Consider the following 21,849-nt stretch of genomic DNA (forward strand, 5'->3'; position numbering starts at 1 on the left):
CCTTCTTGACTGCAGCCTCAATATCTCTAGTCATCCAGCATTCCGTACACCCACTAGCCTTATCCTTCGCACTAATGGGAACATACTGTCTCTGAACACTCATTCACTTGTTTTTAAAGGCTTCCCACTTCCCAATTACCCCTTTACCTATGAATAGCTGCCCGCAATCAACTTTTGAAAGGACTGTCAAAATTGGCCTTACTCCAGTTAGAACTTTAGCTTTTGATCAGTTCTACCCTTTTCTATAACTATTTTCAAACAAATAGAATTATGGTCTCTGGCCCCAAAGTGCTCCACCACTGACACCTTAGTCACTTGCCCTGCCTCCTTTCTCAACAGAAGGTCAAGTTTTGCTCCTCCTGTAGTCAGTGTATCCACCTAGTGAATAAGAAAATTTTCTTGTGCACTCTTAACAAATTCATTCCCATCCAAGCCCTTAACACTATGATAGTCCCAGTCTATGTGCGGAAAGTTTAAAATCTCCTACCATTACGATCCTATTATTCTTACAGATAGCTGAGATATCCTCACATTTGCTTCTCCGTTTCATGCTGACTATTTTGGGAGGGAGGGAGCTATAATACAATCCCAATGAGATGATCATCCCTTTCTCATTTCTCAGTTCTACCCATATAACTTCAATGGACGATCTCCCAAAAATACCCTCCCTAATTACAACCGTAATGTTATCCCTAACCAGAAGTGCCACTCCCCCCTCCTCTCTTGTCCCTGTTTCTATCCTTCCATCCCTGAACCACGTTTCTGTAATAGCAATGATGTCCCAGTCCAAGTTCTCCACCTCACCTTGAGCTCATCTGCCTTCCCTGCCAAGCCTCTTGCATTGAAGTAAATGCAGTTTAATTTCTCAGTCTTACCCCATTCTCTGCCAAATTGTTTTCTGCCTTGATTATTAGCCTTCTCTTATCTACTATACCAGCCTCAGCCTTTTTTCTCACTGTTTGGTTCCTGCCCCTCCCCCTTACTAGTTTAAAGCCTCCTGAGTAACACTAGCAAATCTCCCTCCCTTAGTCCTCTTCCAATTCAGAATAAGCCATCCTCTTGGACAGGTCATTTCTTCTCCTGAAGAGATTCCAATGGCCCAGTCATATGAACCCTTAACCCCTGCAGCAGCTCCTCAACCATTCATTCATCTGCTCTATCCTCCTGCTGCTGTCACTAGCACCTGATACCGGTAGTGGTCCAGATATTACGACCCCCGAGGACCTACTTTTTAACCTCCTGCCTGGTTTCCTATACTCTGTACAGAGGCTCCTCCCCTTCTCTGTCCATGTTGTTGGTACCAATCTACACAAGGACCTCCTACTTTTTGACCCTTTCAAGAATATTCTGCATCCACCCTAAAGATGTTCTTGACCCTGGTATCAGGAAGGCAACGCACCATCCTAATGTTTCTGTGGCTATCAGTAAGATGCCTGTCTGTGCCCCAGACTAGAGACACCCCTTTACAATCAATCACATGGGACCTGACATACTCCCTCATTTCAGTAGAGCCAATCACAGTACCAGAAACCTGGCTGTCAGTGCTATGCTTGGCTGAGTGGTCACTCCCCGTGCCATCTCTGCTTCAGCATCCAAAACAGCATACCTGTTTGAGATGAGGATAGCTACAACAGACATGTGCATTACCTGGCTACCCCTCCTACCATTTCTAGCGAGGAAACCATTTACCTGATTAGCTGTGTCCCCACCTTCCTGAAACTGCTGTCCATTTCACCCCTTACTCTTGTAAATTCCTCCTTGCCTTTACCTGATCTGTGTGGTCCAATAGGATTCGCAACCAAACACGCTTCCTGCTGACAGTTTTCAGGATGTGATGGGCGAGAAGGCATGACAACGTCTCCTCTTCCTCAGGAGACTAAGGAAGTTCAGCGTGTCCGTAAGGACTGTTGTCAACTTTTCTAGGTGCTCCACAGAAAGCATTCTATCCGCTTGCATCACGCTCAGTACAGTAACTGCTCTGCCCAGGACCATAAGAAATTAGAGTTGTGAATACAGCCCAGTCCATCACATAAGCCAACCTTCCATCCTTTGACTCCATCTACACTTCTGGATGCCTTGGGAAGGCAGGCAACATCATCAAAGACACCTCCCATCCCAGTTATAATCTCTTCCAACTTCTTCTGTCAGGCAGAAGATACAAAAGCTCAAACATACAGGCCAACAGATTCAAGAACAGCTTCTTCCCCACTTATGAGACTTCTGAATGGACCTCTCAAATTTTAAATCTAATGTAGATCTTTTTATGCAGCTTCATTGCAACAGTAACTTTGTATTCCTTGCTCTGTTGAGTCTCTCTATGATCTTTGTATGATATGTCCTGCCTATATTACGTACAAAACCAAACTTTTCACTGTATTTAGGTACATGTGACAATAATAGTAAATTGACAATCAAGATGAAATACTTAGCTGATCGGGCTCAAAAACGAAAAGTAATCCTCTACTGTAGTTTCAGGCAGTGATTTTTTTTTTTAATCACTGATAACTCAGCAGCTGCATGTAAAGTTGGATATTAGACCTCCCACATCAGTGTTTGTTACTTCAGTGAAACCTGATCTCCAGTGCCCTTGTGCAGTTTCTCAGTGTGACAGCTGTGAGACTACACTGGTTAGCTGCTTCATAAAAAGCTGATGACTGAGCGTTATGCAATTCTGTCTTCAACCTTGCTGTTCCTTCACAGGATGTTGTCACTAGTTTTGTTGCCCATTCTGAATTGCCTCTTGAGAGGCTTTTGTGAACTGCAATGCATGTGCTGTAGGGGCACCTATAGTCCTGTTGTGGGTGGGAGGGCTCCCGGATTTTTACCTATAGATCAGTGTCAAATCAGGATGGTGACTGACTGGGAAGGGAGTTTGTAGGGTGTGGTGTTCCCATATATTTGCTGCCCTTGTCCTTCAAGATGGTAGGGTCTATGAGTTTAGAAGGTGCTGCGTAGCCCTGGTGTGTTGTTGTAGTGGTATCTTGTAAGTAGCGCACACTGTTACTGAATGGTACCCCATCCACAGACAGACAAGCCTGGATAGTGTCAAGCTGCTTGAACGTCATTGAACGCTGCAAGTGGGGAGTATCCCATCACATGCCTGACTTGTGCCTTGTCAATGGTGGACAGGCTTTGGGGAGTCAGGTGGTGAGTTCTTTGCTGTAGGATTCCTAGCCTCAGACCTGCTCTTGTCGCCACTGCACTTATATGGCTAATGCGGTTCAATTTCTGTTTTATGGTAGCCGTGAGGATGTTGAAAGTGCACAATTCAGTGATGGTAATGACTATTAAGGGCTGATGTTTAGATTCTGTCTTATTGGAGATGCTCATTGCCTGGCATTTGAGGTGAGAAATGTTACTTAGCATTGCCAGCTCAAGCCTGAAAGTTTACCAGGTCTTACTGCGTTTGAACATGGATTGCTTCGGTATCTGATGAATATCAAATGCTGTTGAACAGTGTGCAAGCATTGGCAAACATCGCCACTTCTGACTTAATGATGGAGGGAAGGCCATTGCTGTGAAGCAGCTAAAGATGGTTGGATAAGGACAGTCCCCTGAGGAGCTCCTGCATCAGTATCCTGTGACTGAGATGACTGACCTGCAGCAATGATAACCATGTAGAGTGGCTAGGTATGACACTAACCAGTGGAGAGTTTCTCCCCTCCCCCACCACCAGTTCCTATTGATTTCAGTTTTGCTCCAGCTCTTTGATGCCACACTTGATCAAATGTAGCCTTGACCTCAAGGAGAGTCACACTCACCTCAGCTCCTTTGTCCATATTTTTACCAAGGCTGTAATGAGTTCAGGAGCTGAGTGAAACCTTCCATTGCTGTACTGCTAACTGAGAGTAGACTGATAGGGTTGTGTCTGGACCTCCGTCTTCCTCTGTTTGAGGGTGTAAGAGAGCACATCGCAGGCACAGATCCCAGCCCCGTTCAGTGGCGTGTGCGCGCACGCGTCGGTGGAAGGGGGGAAGGAATCACGGGCTCAGCCTCCTGCCCCATCACTGTGTCAACTTGGGAAAAGTGGGTTGAATTGTGTGTGGATGGGTGAATATCACAAATTGTGAGGGAGAGGGAGATGTGAACACCCAGAATTTGTTGGTTGAGAGTTATGACAACAGTTCTGTCCAGGAGGGCCCCAGTTTGTGCAAAGTGTTGCCCCAGTCTTGCACATTAAAAGGATAGGCCCTCTTCTGTTTATCTCTACTTCTCACATCTTTGAAAGCAATTTATCATCTACTCCCCATTCGCATGTGAGACTGTGGCTCAACACAGATAAAGTGTCATAGAGCTATACAGCACAGAAACAGACCTTTCAGTCCAACTTGTCCATGCCCACCAGATATCCTAAATTAGTTCAGGCTCATATGCCTCTAAACCCTTTCTATTCATGTGCCCATCCAGATGCCTTTTAAATGTTGTAATTGTACCAGCTTTCACTACTTTCTCTGGCAGCTCATTCCGTACACACACACACACACCACCCTCCACGTGAAAAAGTTGCCCCTTGGGTCCCTTTTAAATCTTTCCCCCTCTCACCTTAAATCTATGTAGTCTAGTTTTGGGCTCCTCTGGGAAATGGACCTTGGCAATTTACCCCATCCATGCTCTTCATAATGTTATAGACCTCTATAAGGTCATCCCTCAGCCTCTGATGTTCCAGGGAAAATAACACCAGTCTGTTCAGCCTGTCCCTGTAGCTCAAACTCTCCAGTCCTGGCACACAGCATCCTTGTAAATCTTTTTTTGAATCCTTTCAAGTTTCACAATATGTTTCATATAGCAGAGAGTACAGAACAGAATGCAGTGTCCCAAATGTGGTCTAACCAATATCCTGTATGGCCGCAACATGACCTCCCAACTTCTGTACTCCATGCGCTGGCCAATAATCATCATCCTGTCTACGTGTGACTCTACTTTCAAGGAAATTATGAATTTGCACTCCAAGGTCTCTTTGTTCAGCAGCACTCCCCTGGACCTTACAATTAAGTGTATAAGTCCTGTCCTGATTTGCCTTAACAAAATGCAACACCTCACACTTATCTAAATTAAACTCCATCTGCCACTCCTCGGTTCATCTGATCAAAGTCCCATTGAGGTAACCTCCTTCACTGTCCACATCTCCAATTTTGGTGTCATCCTCAGATTTACCAACCATATCTCCTATATTCATCCACAGATCATTTACATAAATCACAAAAAAAACTGTGGACAAAAGATATCACATACGGGATATCAGCTGTCCTTGGAAACCTTAAGCATGTCTTAACCAAATCTTGTGATAGCATAATTTACATAACTCATTATTTCCCTTTGTTAAACAGTCACTACTTCTTTGAACAATACATGGAACTTTCCAACTTCACGTATTGAACATAAAGAGCAGTGTGTTGTCTGTTTGCCTGGCTCCACCACCTTCAATAATTCACTATCCCTTAGAGAACCATGAAATCTCTCCAATATACAATTCCAGCACATTTGTGGAAGTAGAAAGCAAAAACTTGCATCCCAGCGCGCACAAAATAGGATGCCATCCTAGGACTGACATTACTTCCACCCCTTCAACGTACAGTCCCTCTGCCACTAAAATTCAGTAGCAATACAAGATGCACTGCAGAAATATACAAAGACTCCTCTGACAACACCCTTCAAACCTTCAATCCAGACAGACGAGGGCAGCAGATACATGGGAACATCACCCCCTGCAGTTCCACTCTGAGCTGCTCACCATCCTGATTTGGAAATGTATCGCTGTTCCCTCAGTATTGCTGGTTTAAAATTCTGAACTTCCCTCCCTAAAGGGCATTGTGGGTCAGCATTTGTGGATCGGTTGCCCTTTATAATGGCCCAGCAAGCTATTCAGTTGTACCAATCGCTACAAAATCTCAAAGAAATGAATCTGGATGCAACCCCTTGCATCGAACGAGGCACCAGAAAAGACAACGGCAGAAGAACAGCCCTGCTGACCCCGTAGGGTCCTCTTTACGAACATCTGGGGGTTAGTGCCAAAATTGAGAGAGCTGTCTCGTAGACTAGTCAAGCAAAAGCCTGACATTGTCATACACTCAGAATCATACCGTATAGACAATGTCCCAGACATCACCATCCCTGGATGTGTCCTGTCCCACCGGCAGGACAGACCTGGCAGCACAGTGGTATACAGCCAGGAGGGAAACCACCTGATTACCACATATTGTCCTCCCTCGGCTGATGAATCGATACTCCTCAATGTTGAACAACACTTAGAGGAAGCACTGAGGATGTACTATGGGTAAGAGATTTCAGTGTCCACCACCAAGAGTGGCTCGGCAGCAGTATTACTGATCAAGCTGGCCGGGTCCGACAGGACATAGCTGCTGGATTGAGTCTGGTCCAGTGGTGAGGGAACCAACAGGAGGGAAAAGCATACTTGACCTCACCATCACCAATCTGCCAGCTGCAGGTACACCTGCCCATGACTATCGGTAAGTGTGATGGTTGCACAGTGCTTGTGGAGGTAGCCCCACCTTCACATTGAGCATGACCTCCATCGTGTTGTGTGGCACTATCACCGTGCTAAATGGGACAGACTTTGCACTGATCTAGCAACTTACACGAACATCCACAAGGTGCTGTTGGCCATCAACAGCAGCAGAATTGTACTCCAGCACAATCTGTAACCTCATGGCCTGGCATATCCCCCACTCAATCATTATTATCAAGCCAGGGGATCAACCCTGGTTCAATGGAGAGTGCAGGAAGGCATGCCAGAAGTAGCACTAGGCATACCTGAATATGAGGTATCAACCTGATGAAGCCACCAAGCAGGGCTACTTGCACGCCAAACAGCAAAAGCAGCAAGTGATAGACAGAGCTAAGCGGTCCCACAACCAACGGATCAGATCTAAGCTCTGCAGTCCTGCCACATCAGTGGTGAATGGTGGTGGACAATTAAACAACTCACTGGAGGAGGAGGCTCTGCAAATATCCCCATCCTCAATGATGAAAGAGCCCAGCACATCAGTGCAAAAGATAAGGCTGAAGTATTCGCAGCGAACTTCAGCCCGAAGTACCGAGTGGATGATCCATCTTGGCCTCTTCCAGTGGTCCCCAGCATTATAGATACCAGTCTTCAGCCAATTCAGTTCACTCCACGTGATATCAAGAAACGGTTGGAGACACTGGGTACTGCAAAGGCAACAACAGGCCCTGGCAACATTCCAGCAATAGTACTGAAGACTTGTGCTCCAGAACCTCCTGCCTCCCGAGCCAAGCTGTTGCAGTTCAGTTACAACACTGGCATCTGCCCGACAATGTGGGAAATTACCCAAGTGTGTCCTGTACATAAAAGCAGAACAAATCCAACCCGTCAGTTATCGCCCCATCAGTCCACTGTCAGTTATCAGTAAAGTAATGGAAGGTGTCATCAACAGTGCTGTGGAGGATGGTTTTGGTTGTTGGTCAGTTTTCTTAGCTCCAGGACATTTCTGCAGGAGTTCCTCAGGGTAGTGTCCTAGGCCCAACCATCTTCAGCTGCTTCATCAATGTCCTTCCCTCCACCATAACATCAGAATTGGGGATGTTCACTGATGTTTGCACAATGCTCAGTGCTATTTGTGACTCCTCAGATACTGAAGTAGCCCATGTTCAAAAGCAGTAAGATCTGGATAATATCCCGGGTTGGGATGACAAATAGCAAGTAACATTCGCGCCACACAAATTCCAGGCTATGACTCTCAGGAGTAAGAGATAATCTGACCACCGCTCAAAGGCATTCAACAGTGTTACCATCACTGAAACCACCCGCCCCCAACTATCAACATCCTGGGGGGTATCATTGACCATAAACTCAATTGGACTCTCCACGTAAACACACTGCCTACTACAGCAGGCCAGAATCTGGGAATACTGCAGTGAGGAACTCACCACCTGACTTCCCGAAGCCTGTCCCACCATCTACAAGGCACAAGCCAGGAGTGTGATGGAATACTCCCCACTCGCCTGGATCAGTGCAGTCCTAACAACACTCAAGAAGCTTGATACCATCCAGGACAAAGCAGCCTGCTTTATTGGCACCGCATCCACAAGGCTTCACTCCCTCCACTATCGACGCTCAGTAGCAGCAGTGTATACTATCTATAAGATGCACTGCAGAAATTCACCAAAGATCCTCAGACAGAACCTTTCAAACCCACAACCACTTCCATCTAGAAGGACAAGGGACAGCAGATGTATGGGAACACCATCCCCTGCAAGAAACCGCCCAAACCACTCACCAGCCCGATTTGGAAATATATGGGCTGTTCCTTTAGCGTCGCTGGGTCAGAATCCTCTAATTCCCTCCCTAAGGGGCATTGTGGGTCCAGCCACAGCACACAGACTGCAGCGGTTCAAGAAGGCAGCTCCCCACCACCACCTCAAGGGGGCAGCTAGGGATGGGGCAATAAATACTGGGCCCAACCAGCAAGTTCCACATTCCAGTAATGAAACTTTTTAAAAAAACTATAGCACGTGGACTGCCATAGTTTGGGAAGGAAGCTCCCCGCAGCCTCCTTCAAAGGAATGTGCAATAAATGGTGGTGATGTCCCCAGTCCCTAGAACACCTGCAGCTGCTGCAGTTCAAGTAAGGCCTTGGTGTATAGTGCCTTAGTTATTAAGGGAGCCAAGCAGAATGCACGGAGTTAAGATACCCAGCAGCCATGATCTAAGTATTCCTACTCAACTGAAAGTCAGCAGCCACAGCTGAAATGCTACTTGAAAATCTTGCCGTAAACTCTCTTCCTTTTGCTGGATGTCAGGAAAAGAAGGAAGGGAGACCCCCTACAGCAACATGCACTCGTGTGGCCAAGTAAGGAAAGATTCAGGCAACCAGCCAAGAGCCCAGTCAAAGAAGTCAGTTTACAGGAAGAAAGCCAGAGCTGCATCGGTCAGTGCATTGAGTGTAGGAGTTGGGGCGTTATGTTGTGGCTGTACAGGACATTGGTGAAGCCACGTTTGGAAGACTGCATTTGATTCTGGTCTCCCTGCTTTGGGAAGGATGTTGTGAAACTCAAGGGTGCAGAATAGATTTACAAGGATGTCGCCAGGAATTGAAGGATTGAGCTACAGGGAAAGGCTGAATAGGCTGGGGCTATTTTTCCTGGAGCATTGCAAGTTATATGAGAGTTATAGAGCTTTATAAAATCATGAGGGACATTGACAGGGTGAATAGCCAGCGTCTTTTTCCTAGGACGGAGGAATCCAAAACTAGAGCACATAGGGTTTAAGGTGAGATGGAGAAAAGATTTAAAATGGCCCTAACTTTTTGACACAGAGGATAATGCGTGTGTGGAATGAGCTGCCACAGGAAGCGGTGAAGGTTGGTACAGTTGCAACATTTGAAAGGTAGCTGGATGGTACATGAATGGGAAGGGTTTAGGAGAGATATGGGGCAAATGCTGGCAAAAGAGACTAGGTCAGATTGGGGTGCCTGGTCACCGCAGATGAGTTGAACACACTGTGCTGTATGACTCCAGGAGGAGAGATCTTGGGAGGGAATTGCAAAGCGTGAGAACCAGGAGAGGGAGAGACCCGTGAAAACAAGGACTTGAGACCGTATCAGATTACGGAGAGTGGAGTTTCAAATTACGTTGAGTCTATACGGGATTAGAATGTGGGAGACAAAGCAGGACTATTCAGTCCGGAGAAAATAAAGGCATGAGGGTTGGGATTAGGAACTGAGATGGGCATGTCAGGCGATTAAGCATGTCGATTTGAAAGCGTCAGAAACTTGAACCGTTGATGCAGGCTGACCCCCTCAGCGTAGTACTGAGGGAGTGCTATTCGGCCTGCCTTTGGAGGTTACCTAGCACAGTACTTCATTAGCCCTGGGGCAAACATTTTGGGCCATCCTGGAAATGAAAACATTGCTGTAAGAAATGCCGGTCTTTCTCAACTCTTTCGTTGTGGCCGGGTGTGGGACGCCTCGCAGATCTCTGGGTGCTTCTGGAGCATCCTCGGGGTACCCCAAGGTCAAAGAGGTTGTAGATGGAAGTGCACAAATAAACTGATGGACACTTCCTGCTTAAATGTTTGACCTTTTGAGCCCCATAAAACTGCCTGTGGCATCACCCATGGTAAATTCATGAAGATAGGCCATACACAAGGTGATTACAGATGTGGGTGGAGAGGTTTCAGAATTTCAACCCCACCTAGAGGCCACAGCCTGCCAGGCTACCGTGACCATTTTATTGGAGTGAGTGGATGGGGGTGGGGACAGAGAGGCAGAGACACAGACAGACAGAGACACTTGCATGGTAAGGACAGGAGCACTAGAAAGGGAGGGAAGAGTTGGGAGGGAAGAGTTGTGAGGGAAGGGGGACCAATGAGGGGGAGGTTTCAGATTAAACATGGGTGTGATGCCTGCCATGCTGCTTTGCTGGGCGGAAAGGTTGAATTGGAAATACACCTTGCAAAAGAAGATTCAGGTAAGCATCCTAAGCTGGAAGTAAGATTTGTGCAAGGGAAGGGACTTTTATGATATTTGTGAGCCATTTCAAATAATCTCTCGTGTTTTGTTTTGTCTTCCTGATCAGATACCTGATGTGTAGTGACGCAGAAGATCTTCGAGCGAAGGCAGAATGGGAGGGAAAGGGCAGCTTGTCACGTACCAAACTCCTCGATAAACTTCACAGTGAGTCCTGCAAGGTTGCTTTACTGAATCGTCATCCCTGCTCTTCCTGCCTGCTCTCCCAGTGCTCAGTGACCACAGAAAGGAGCTGACAGACACACCGAGTGTTAGTCACAGTCGAACTGGCGTGGGAGTGCAGTAATGTATTTGTTGCCAAGTGTGATGACATTTGCAAGTCAAAACTGAGGCACAGATTTACTTTTGTGCTGTACCTGTCCTGGGCGTGCTTGAGGACAAAGTTGAGGGAGTTTTACTTTCAGTTTAAAAGAGTAGAGGGATGTTTACTTTCAAAGTGTAAATGGTACTATACTCTGTATCTAACCCTGTGATGTCTCTGTCCTGGGAGTTTGGTAGGGACACTGTAGTGGGAGCTTTATTCTGTATCTAACCATGTACTGGGGCTGTTTGATGGAAACGGTGTCAGGCGACATTTACTTTGAGTCTAATAGAGTAGGTAGAGCTTTACAGTATGTCTAATACATGCTATATCTGTCACGGGGGTATTTGATGGTGACAGTCTCAAATATTTTCATTTAAAAGAGTAGAGAAAGTCTTGATGTATATCTAGCCCCCCTGCAGTCCCTTGTTCTGCGGACGTTCTATGGAGACAGTGTAGTGAAAGCTTTACTTGCATGTAATTTGTGCTGACCCATCCTGGGAGTGTTTGAAGGGGTACTGGAGAGAGAGTTTTACTTTTGGTTTAAAAGTGCGCAAAGCTTTGCTTTAATTTGTACAGGTTAGAGGGAGCTTCATTTTACATCTGTCGGTGTGCTGTGAGGTGTGTTCTGTTTTCTGGCGGGAAGTCAAGTCGATGTGCACATTACGCAATGTCTTTGGTTTGTGTTCTTGCCCTGAAGGCTGTGTCTCCTGCTAGTGAAGTTCCAGATTTCTTGGCCTCCGCCCAGCAAAGCAGCATGGCAGACATCACACCCATATCTTTAAAAAGAGGAGGAAAAGAGAGAGAGAGAGCGAAGTGAGATGTTAACAGAAGGATCAGTGAACCTGCACAGCTGACTGCCTCTGCTGTTAGTTTCAAGTATCTCAGGACATAGGAGTTCATTCTAAGAAAATGAATAAACAGTGAAATTCACAGCTGACCTTTGGGGGAAGCCTGTGTGGGGAGCTCACAGCAAGGGAGCAGCTAAGTGGCTTTTTCAATGTGTAACCTAACTTTGTTTTTTGTAAATCTGTACAGTAATGAGTAGAGTGGAGTTTTTTTATGTTTATTTGTTTTGTTGAGATCTGTCTCTTGATTTAACATTAAGAAGTAAAACATAGGTACTAAGTTATCCTAGGGCAGTGTTTTTTAGAGCAGTAAGACTGTGCTCTTTCCTTGTTGTTAGGGTGCAAAGATAGCTTTTTGGCAGAGTGATGTGCTCTTCCTGTCAGATGTGGGAGATTAGGGAGAATGTCAGTGTCCGTGATGATTATCTGCAGGAAGTATGCTGGGTTGCAAATACCGTCAGATCACATGCATCAGTTCGAGTGTCAATGAGGAGTTTTCAGCAGTCGGAGGATGATGGGTGGCAGTTTCAGGAAGGTAGAGAAACCTCCAATACAGTCAGCTAAAAGCGTTATCTCCAGGAGAGGTAGGCGGGTAGTGCAGGAGTCTATCCCCATCTCGAACAAATATGATGTCTTGGAAAATGTTGGGGCTGAAGGACTCTCGGCAATGTAGCACTGACAGCCAGGCTACTGGTACCGAGACTGGCTGTAATATAATGACGGGTAAGTCAGGTTCCAAGCAATCGAATGTGATAGGGGCCTCCCCAGTCAGAGGCACAGACAGACGTTTCTGCGGTCGACACAGTGATATCAGAATGGTGTGTTACCTCCCTGGTGCCAGGATCAGGGATAGCTCGGACAGAGTGCAGAATGTTCTCGAAGGAGAGAGGGACCAGCAGGAAGACATTGTATACATTGGAACTAATGACATTGGAAAAGAAAAAGACGAAGCTCTGATGAGAGAAACTAGGAAATTAGGCAGAAGTTTAAAAAGTAGATCCTTGAGGGTAGTTATGTCTTGATTACTCCCAGTGCCAGAAGCTGATGAATAGGAATAAGAGGATAGAGCAGATGAATGTGTGGGTGAGGGGCTGGTGCAGAGGGGAAGGACTCACATTTTTGGATCATTGAAATCTCTCCTGGGGATAGAAGTGACCTGTATAAGAAGGATGGATTGCACCTGAATTGGAAGGGGAATAATATTCTAGCAGGCAGACTTACCAGAGCTGCTGAGGAGGATTTAGGCAGGTTTTTCTTAAATAAAAAGGGAATGGGGGTGTGGTGGGAACCAGGCAGACAGTGAGGAAGGAGGTCATCGATCTAGGACTGGTGCAGTTGGGAGAAGGAGCAAGTCAAACAATCAGGGCAGGCAGGAACAATGCAGAGAACGAAGTAGCACTGATGAACTAAACTGCATTTACTTCAGTGCAAGAGGCCTGACGGGTAAAGCAGATGGACTCGGCATGGTTGGAAACGTGGGACTGGGATGTCATAGCAATTTCGTGGCTCAGGGATGGACAGAACTGGCAGCTAAATTTTCCAGGGTATAAATTCTGTAGGAGGGATGAAAAAGGGGGAAAGAATGGAGGGGGAGTGGCGTTTTTGGTTAGAGATAACGTTACAGCTGTACTTAGGGAGGCTATTCGTGGGAATGTATCCATTGAAGTTGAGAAACATGGTGATCATCCCCTATTTGGGATTGTACTATAGACCTCCGAGTAGTCAGTGGGAAATTGAGAAGCAAACTTGTAACGAGATCTCAGGTATCTGTGAGAATAATAGGGTTATCGTGGTGGGGGATTTTAAATTTCTAAACATAGACTGGGGCTGCTATAGTGTTAAGGGCTTGGATGGAGAGAAATTTAAGTGTGTACAAGAAGGTTTTCTGATTGAGTATGTGAATGTATCTACCAGAGAAGGAGCAAAACTTGACCTATTCTTGGGAAATAAGGCACGGTAGGAGTCTGGGGTATCAGTGGGGGAGCACTTTGGGGCCAGTGACCATAATTCGATTGTTCTAAAAATAGTGATGGAAAAGGATAGATGGGATTTAAAGTTTTAAATTAGGGGTAGGCTGATTTTGACAGTGTGAGGCAAGAACTTTCAAAAGCTGATTGGGGGTGGAAAATGGGAAGGCTTCAGGAATGAGATAATGAGAGTCTAGAGACAGTATATTCCTGTTAGTGCAAGGGTCAAGGCTGGTAGGTGTAAGGAATGCTGGATAACTAGAGAGGTTGAGGTTTCGGTCAAGAAAAAGAAGTAGGCGTATGTCAGGTATAGACAGCAGGGATCAAGTGAATCCCTAGAAGAGTATAAAGGCAGCAGGAGCATACTTAAGGGGGAAATCAGGAGGGCTGACAGGGTACGTGAGAGAGCTTTGGCAGGTAGGGTGGTTAAGGGGAATCCAAAAGGATTCAGCAAATACATTAAGGACAAAAGGGTAACTAGGGAGGGAGCAGGGCCCCTTGAAGATCAGGACGGCCACCTATGTGTGGAACCGCAGTATTTTGCATCAGTGTTTACTGTGGCGAAGGATATGGAAGATTGAGAACTTGGGGAAATAAACAGCGACTTTGTGAAAACTGCCCAGATTACAGGGGAGAAGGAGTTGGACATCTTTAAATTGCATAAAGGTGGATACATTCCCAGAACCTGATCAAGTGTGCCCTAGAGTTCTGAGGGAAGCTAGGGAAGAGATTGCTGGGCCCCTTGCCGAGACATTTGTATCATCAATAGCCACAGGTGAGATGCTGGAAGACTGAGGTTGGCAAATGTGGTGCCACTTTTAAGTAAGGTGGTAAGGTTAAAGTCTGGAAACTGTAGACCAGTGGCTCTGACATCAGTGGTGGGCATGTTGGGGGCAATCCTGAGAGACAGGATTTACAAATATTTGGAAAGGCAAGGACTGATCAGGAATAGTCAATATGGCTTTGTGTTGGGGGAAATTGTGTCTCACTAACTTGTTTGAGTTTTTTGAAGGAATGAAGAGGATTGATGCGCGCAGAGTGATGGACGTAATCTATGTGGCCTTCAATAAGGTGTACATAGTAAAATAGAAGATAGGAGCAGGAGGAAGCCATTTGACACTTTAGCCTGCTCCATCGTTCTTCATGATCATGGCTGATCGTCCAACTCAATAGCCTAATCCTGCTTTTTCCCCATAACCTTTGATCCCATTTGGCTGAAGTGCTATATCTAGTCACCTTTTGTATACATTCAATGATTTGGCATCACCTACTTCCTGTGGTAATGAATTCTACAGGCTCACCACTCTTTGGGTGAAACAATGTCTTCTTCGTCTCTGACCTAAATCGTTTACCCCAAGCCCTCATACTGTGACCCCTGGTTCTGGACATACCACCATTGGGAACATCCTCCCTGCATCTACCCTGTTCAGTCCTGTTAGAATTTTATAAGTCTCTGTGATATCCCCCCTCATTTGTCTGAACTCCAGCTAAAACAATCCCCACCGTGTCAATTTCTCCTGATGTGTCAGACCTGCCATCCTCAGAATCAGCCTGGTAAACCCTTGGCTGCCCTCCCTCGAGCAAGAGCATCCTTCCTTAAAGGAATCCAAACTGCAAATAATATTCCAGGTGTGGTCTCACCAAGGCCCTGTATACCTGTAACAACACATCCCTGATCCTGTACTCCAAGCCTTTTACAATGAAAGCCAACATACCATTACCTTCTTTACTGCCTGCTCCACCTGCCTGCTTACCTTCAGCGTCTGGTGCACAAGGACACATGGGTCCCACTGTTTGACAAGGTTCTGCATGGTAGACTGGTTAGCAAGTTTAGATCACATGGAATACAAGGAGAACTAGCCATTTGGGTACAGAACTGGCTCAAGGGTGTGAGACAGAGGGTGGTGGCCAAGGGTTGCTTTTCAGACTGGAGGCCTGTGACCAGTGGTGTGGTACAAGGATCGGTGCTGGGTCCACTGCCTTTTGTGGTTTATATAAATGATTTGGATGTGAATATAGGAGGTATGGTAAATAAGTTTACAAGTGACACCAAAATTGAAGGTGTAGTGGACAGCAAAGAAGGTTATCTCAGTGTACAAGGGGACCTTGATCAGATGGGTTGATGGGCCAAGGAGTGGCAGATGGAGTTTAATTCAGATAAATGTGAGGTGCTGCATTTTTGGAAAGGCAAATCAGGTCAGGTCCTGTACAGTTAATGGTAAGGTCCTGGGGAGCGTTGTCAAACAAAGGCACCTTGGAGTGCAGGTTTATAGTTCCTTGAAAGTGGAGTCGCAGGTAGACAGGGCGGTGAGGAATGCATTTGGTACGCTTGCCTTTGTTGGTCAATATGTTGCTTACAGGAGTTGGGAGGTCATGTTGCGCTGTACAGGACATTGGTTAGGCCACTTACTGCGTTCAGTTCTGGTCTCCCTGGAAGGATGTTGTGAAACTTAAGGGCTCAGAAAAGATTTACAAGGATGTTGCCAGGGTCAGAGGCTTTGAGCTACAGGGAGAGGCTGAATAGGCTGGGGCTATTTTCACTGGAGCGTCGGAGGCTGAGGGGTGACCTTATAAAGGTTTATAAAATCATGAGGGGCATGGATAGGATGAACAGCCAAGGTCTTTTACTTTGGGTAGAGGACTCTAAAACTAGAGGGATGTAGGTTTAAGGTGGCAGGGGAAAGATTTATAAGAAACCTAAGTGGCATGTGTGCATGGAACGAGCTGCCAGAGGAAGTGGTGGAGGCTGCTACAATTACAACATTTCAAAAACATCTGGAATGGTACATGAATAGGAAGGATTTAAAGGGATAGGGGCCAAATGCTGGCAAATGGGACTAGATGAATGTAGGACTTCTAGTCAGCATGGACAAGTTGGACTGAGAAGTCTGTTTCCATGCAGTACAGCTCTATGACTCTATCAGAAGAGATTGTTTTCCCCCTGTGGGGGAGCCTAGGCCCAGGGGACATAATTTCAGAAGAAAGAAGTTTCCCTTTTAAGACAGATGAGGTAGTATGTGTGTGGAATTCTTTACCACAGGGCTGTTGAGGTTGGGTCATTAAGTAGATTAGAGGCTGCAATAGATGGCTTTCTAATCAGCAAAAGATTCTGGGGAAAAGACAGGAATGTGAATGATCAGATCAGTCACAATTTCATTGAATGGAGGAGCAGATTTGATGGTCTGAATGGTCTGCCTCCGCTCCTACATCTGGTGGTCTAACTGATCATGTCACCTTTAATCCATCACTGTTTGGTCGTTGGTAAAACATGATGGGGAGGGGTGGTCACAGCCAGATAGAGGATGATTTTGCAGGTGGCAGGTTGGGATAGACGTTGTGAGCAGGGCAAGAGAGGGACCGAGTGAATGTTATGAACTGCAAGTAAGCAATCTGACAAAACAGTTCTGTCCTTCTCCCTGAAGCGTACCTGCCGCCGTCTGTGATGCTACCTCCCCGGCGTCTGCAGACCCTGCTCAGACAAGCGGTGGAATTACAGAGGGACCGGTGCCTCTACCACAACACCAAGGCTGATACCAACCTGGACTCCGTCTCGCTGCTCATGGACCATGCCTGCAGCAGGTAACAGGAACAGGCAGCGTTCTGCCCACCTCTCAGAAATGAAGCTCAGCACGTAGGCAATCCCTCAGGAGTGTTAGCCCAACCCTGTCCACACGAGGGAACTGTGACATGGTTCAGTTGACTTGAGAAGCAGATGAGGGAGGGAAGATGCTTTTAATTAAAAGTCTAAGCACGTCTCTGACATTGTATCTCTGTGGGGAGACGTCTCCAGTGCTGTGATCTATTGATCCTGATTCTTATTCCAAAGATAAGGTGTTAATCTCTCCAGTTATCCACTGAAACTGATTCTGAGAGAGAGAGAATTAAGTTTATTGTTCCATGTCAAGAACAGGAGTACACTGAAAAGTGTGCAATGCCGCTAACATGCGGCACCACCTTAGGTACATTGTACCTAGGTACAAGTCTTTGGTGTAGAGAATAAAGAAAAAAGTTCCACTGCATTACAGACATGCATAGTATAAATTAGGACAATGAGAAATAAAGTTTTCCTCTAAGGGCTTCCACCTAGTCTGACTGGGCTGCACCAATTCCCAGCCAGTTGCCACCTTTGTTCTGGGCCTGTTGGCCGCTGTCCCTGGTTTGCTGCAGGCTACAGGCTGTTCCTGCTCCTCTCCAGGCTTCTGGCTGCCCTTAATGTTTAAAATCTCACCCTGGATGATAATCCTTTCTGGGAGTATCCAACCTACTGGTTCCTCGGATGTTACCGCAGGACTCCAGCTGCACTATTCCTGAAGCCCCGGACACAGAATTGGCCAAGTGACTGGAAACAGAGCAGTGGTTAGTGGATATTGAGAGTGTGTTGCGGGGGGGCTCCCTACAATTCAGTACTGGGGCCTACTTTTCCCACTCTAAAGCATTATCAAGAGGGGGTTAACCCGGGATGTGACTCAGCAGGGCTGAGGAGTATATGCTCTTGCAGCAGTGTTGAGGCACCTAACAACAGTGTCCAACTGTGATCTGATCCTGAGGGGGTTTGACAAGGGTGGATGTTGAGAGGGTGCTTGCCTCTCATGGAGGAGACTAGACTCAGGATATACAGTTTGAAAATAACGGGTTGTCCATTAATGATGGAAGTAAGATGGAATTTTTTTTTCTTTTGATGGCTGTGAGCCTTTGGAGCTCTCCTCCTGAAGAGGGCAGCAGAAACTGGTCATTGAATACTTTCATGGCAGTGGTAGATAGATTCTTGACAAAAGAGGGAGTCACAGAGTCATATAGCACAGGAAATATGCCCTTTGGCCCAACCAGTGTCTGCCGGCCGTAATCCCAAACTGAATTCGTCCCACCTGCCAGCACTAGGCCCATATCACTCAACGTTTCTTGTTCATGTACTTATCCAAATGTCTTTTAAACATTGTAACTGTACCTTTATCCCCCACTTCCCCTGGAATGTCACTCCACACATTGAGCACTCTCTTTTTTTTAAAAATGTCACCTCTCATGCCTTTTCTTTTTAAAACCTTTATCCTTTACCTTAAAACTTTGCTCCTTTGTCGTGAAGCCCCCCACCCTGGGGAAACAACACTTGCCTTACCTCTGTGTAGGGTCATCTTTCAATCTCCTATACTCCCAGGGTAAGAAAGTCCCAGCCTAGCCAGCCCCTCTTTATAACTCAAGCTCTCCGTTCCCGGCAACATCCTGGTAAATGTTCTTCTGAGCCCTCTCTGGTTTAAGAATATTCTGCCTATAACAGGGTGACCAGAGTCAGTAAGAAAGTAGAGCTGAGGCCGCCATCAGGCCTCGCTGCACAGTGGAGCCGGCTTGAAATGACATGAACAAGTTGGTGGAACGGGCAGGCAAAAGTCAGGTGAAGCCCTTTTGGAGAGAAATTTGAGGTGTCACTAGAAAGAACATGGAGAGACGATGTAATAGAAATGATTCAATTCTAAAGAGGTTGCAGAAGCAGAGGGACCTGGGTGTATGTATGCACTGTTCATTAAAGGCAGCAGAACACATTGAGAACACTTAACAAAGCATACAATGTGCTTTACTCTATTAACAGGTCCATAGAGCACAAGGACAATGTGCTTGTATTAAACTTGTGTAAAACAGCAAGTTAGCCCCAGCTGGAGCATTGTTTCCAGTTCTGGATCTTGCACCTTTGGGAAGGATGTGAAAGTTCTGAAGAGGAGGACAAAAAAACTTTCAAGAATGATCCAGTGACGAAGATAGTTGGAAAAGTTGGGGGCTGGCTTCGTTAGAGAAAAGATTTGAGCAAGGCATCCAAGATAAGGAAGGAGCTCGGTAGAGTAGAGAGTCGGGGAGTCACGATAGAGAGGATGCAGATTTAAAATAATTAGTCAAAGGAGCAATGGCGCACACGGAGAACGGTTGAGGTTTGCAATATGGTGTCTGAGAGCGTTGGAGGGCTGGGTGTTGGGTTCATTTGAGGTTTTCACAAGGGAATTAGATCACTATCTGTAAAGGAAGAACAGTCAGGCCTAACAAACAGATGAATCGTTTGCTCCGAACGCCATCACAGACAGAATGGGGGGGTGGGAATGGGCCTTTTGCCAATCTGAGGCTTTAAAGTATGAAATCCCTTTGTTTCGAAACAGAGGGCATTAGCAGGCCTGTGCAGTTACAATGCAATTTGTTTACAAGTGGAGTTCCTGTTGGAAAGATTGCTGTGAGAATTAGCAGCAGACTAAAGAACACTGGAGGTGGGTGTGAGGGTACGATTTTGTCCAGTCTACTGCATGGGTCAGCGTTGACTCACTTCTCCCTGGTTCTCCCCTTGCTTGTCATGATGACCCTTGTTCACCTCGATTATTAACAGCTGGACGTTGACAGTTTTGTCCCAGCAAATGGAAATTCCAGGTGCTTTGAGAGAGTGTGTGGCACAGCACGAGTGACCCCAGGGATACGTCTGGGCAGAGAGGTGGGAAATGAAATCTGTCTTTAATGGCTTGTGTCTGTTCTTGTATTCTGGCTCTACAGAAGGCAGTTTCCCTGTTACACTCGCCAGATCCTCACTGAGCACTGCAATGAAGTGTGGTTCTGCAAATTCTCCAACGACAGCACCAAGCTGGCGACGGGATCAAAAGACAACGCAGTCATCATTTGGCAGGTCGATCCTGTGAGTGACCCCCACCCTGACTCCTTTCTGCTCAATGTGAAAACTGAAGAGGCTGTGTTCAACCCCCAGCCCCTTTACTTACTAGCTTTGTTAAGCCTCAACTGTACTTCATAACATCGAGCTAATGGCTCAATCATGTTGCCTCTCTCAGCAGGGAATCCCCAGTGAGCAGCTACCGACCACTCATTTTAACATCTGATGTCCACTGCACTGTCACAGGCCTGTGACCTTTACTTTGGTCTAACCCAGTGCTGTTGCTGTCCTGAGTGTGTTTGATGGAGACAGTGTTGAGGGATATTTACTTACTGTTTAAAAGAGTAGAGAAAGCTTTACTCTGTAGGTAACCTGGCTGTTCCCTCGCATAGTCTCTTTTCTAGCTGGGTTTCTTTTGTCCTTTATGACCCACCTACGTTTCTAAAGTTATGCAAGTCACTCTGTCGCCTCAGACCTCCATTGCTGATTGACCAGTGGCAATGGGTGTTCCTTCGAAATGCATGGCCCTGAGGTCCAGTTGAGAGCAACCCCACCCTGCCACTTAGCGAGAGCGACTGTCCTGTCCCAAACTTGTAAATGCGTTGTTAAAGTATTGTGCTTCCCAGTGACCTGGGCAGAAGCGATGATGGAGTTACGGGAGTTGTACTGGACCGTTTTCTCGTTTCCCCTAAGCGTGTCTGTTGCCCTGTCTGTCGGGCTCTCTCTCTGTCTGGAGTTGATAAAGTTGCTAAGTAACATGTGGCTTGGTCAAGAACTCTCATTCAGTTCGTCTGTCTCACTCGTGTTTTCTCCTTTTGTCTCTTTCCCATCTTTTGTTCTTCTCTCTCGCTCTCGCTTCCCCTCCCCCACTGTGTCTCCAATTCTCTGACACTTCTCTCTGTGTGTCTCTCTATCTCCTGCTTCTTTGTCTCGCTCTCTCTGCCTGTATCATGCTGCTCCTGACCTTTGGTCTCTCTGGATTCCTCTCCCTCGACCGCTCCAGGAAACACATCAGTTGAAGTTACTGAAGACATTGGAAGGTCACACGTACGGCGTTTCCTATCTGGTCTGGAGCCCGGATGACACTTATTTAATCGCCTGTGGTCCTGATGATTGCTCTGAGCTCTGGCTTTGGCATGTGCAGGTACACTGGGATATACACTAGGGAGAGCGGGGCACAGGCGGGTACGCTGTGATATGCACTGGGGAGAGCGGGGCACAGGCGGGTACGCTGTGATATGCACTGGGGAGAGCGGGGCACGGGCAGGTACGCTGGGATATGCGCTTTATTTTTCTTTTGGGATGTGGATCAGGCCAACATTTGTCACCTATCAACCAAGCAGCTCGCTTGACTGTTGATGGAGGGCAGTTAGCAATGAAGCACGTCGCCCTAGTGTCTGGAGCCACAGGTAGGCCCAGGCCGGGTAAGGGCTGCTGATCTCCCTCCCCTAAAACAAAAAGGGGGCATGAGAGACCCAGATTTTACAACAATTGACAATAGTTGTCACACTGTCACCATCACATGACACCAGCTTTCAAGTCCAGGTTGTTAATGATTGAATTTAAAATCCACTAGCTGCCCTTGGCTGGGAGT

At 46.5% G+C, this 21,849-nt stretch overlaps 1 protein-coding gene across 1 annotated transcript in view; it reads left to right on the top strand.

Annotated features, from left to right (window-relative positions):
- LOC125449469 (WD repeat-containing protein 26-like) overlaps positions 1-21,849 on the top strand; it is a 52,075-nt gene that overhangs the window by 17,640 nt on the left and 12,586 nt on the right. The window contains exons 5-8 of the mRNA XM_059641584.1: positions 10,558-10,655; positions 17,047-17,203; positions 20,144-20,282; positions 21,259-21,399. Of these exons, the coding sequence (XP_059497567.1) occupies positions 10,558-10,655; positions 17,047-17,203; positions 20,144-20,282; positions 21,259-21,399 (535 nt within the window). The remainder of the gene's footprint in view (positions 1-10,557; positions 10,656-17,046; positions 17,204-20,143; positions 20,283-21,258; positions 21,400-21,849) is intronic.

Source organism: Stegostoma tigrinum, chromosome 42 (assembly GCF_030684315.1).
Source record: "Stegostoma tigrinum isolate sSteTig4 chromosome 42, sSteTig4.hap1, whole genome shotgun sequence".
NCBI lineage: Eukaryota > Metazoa > Chordata > Chondrichthyes > Orectolobiformes > Stegostomatidae > Stegostoma > Stegostoma tigrinum.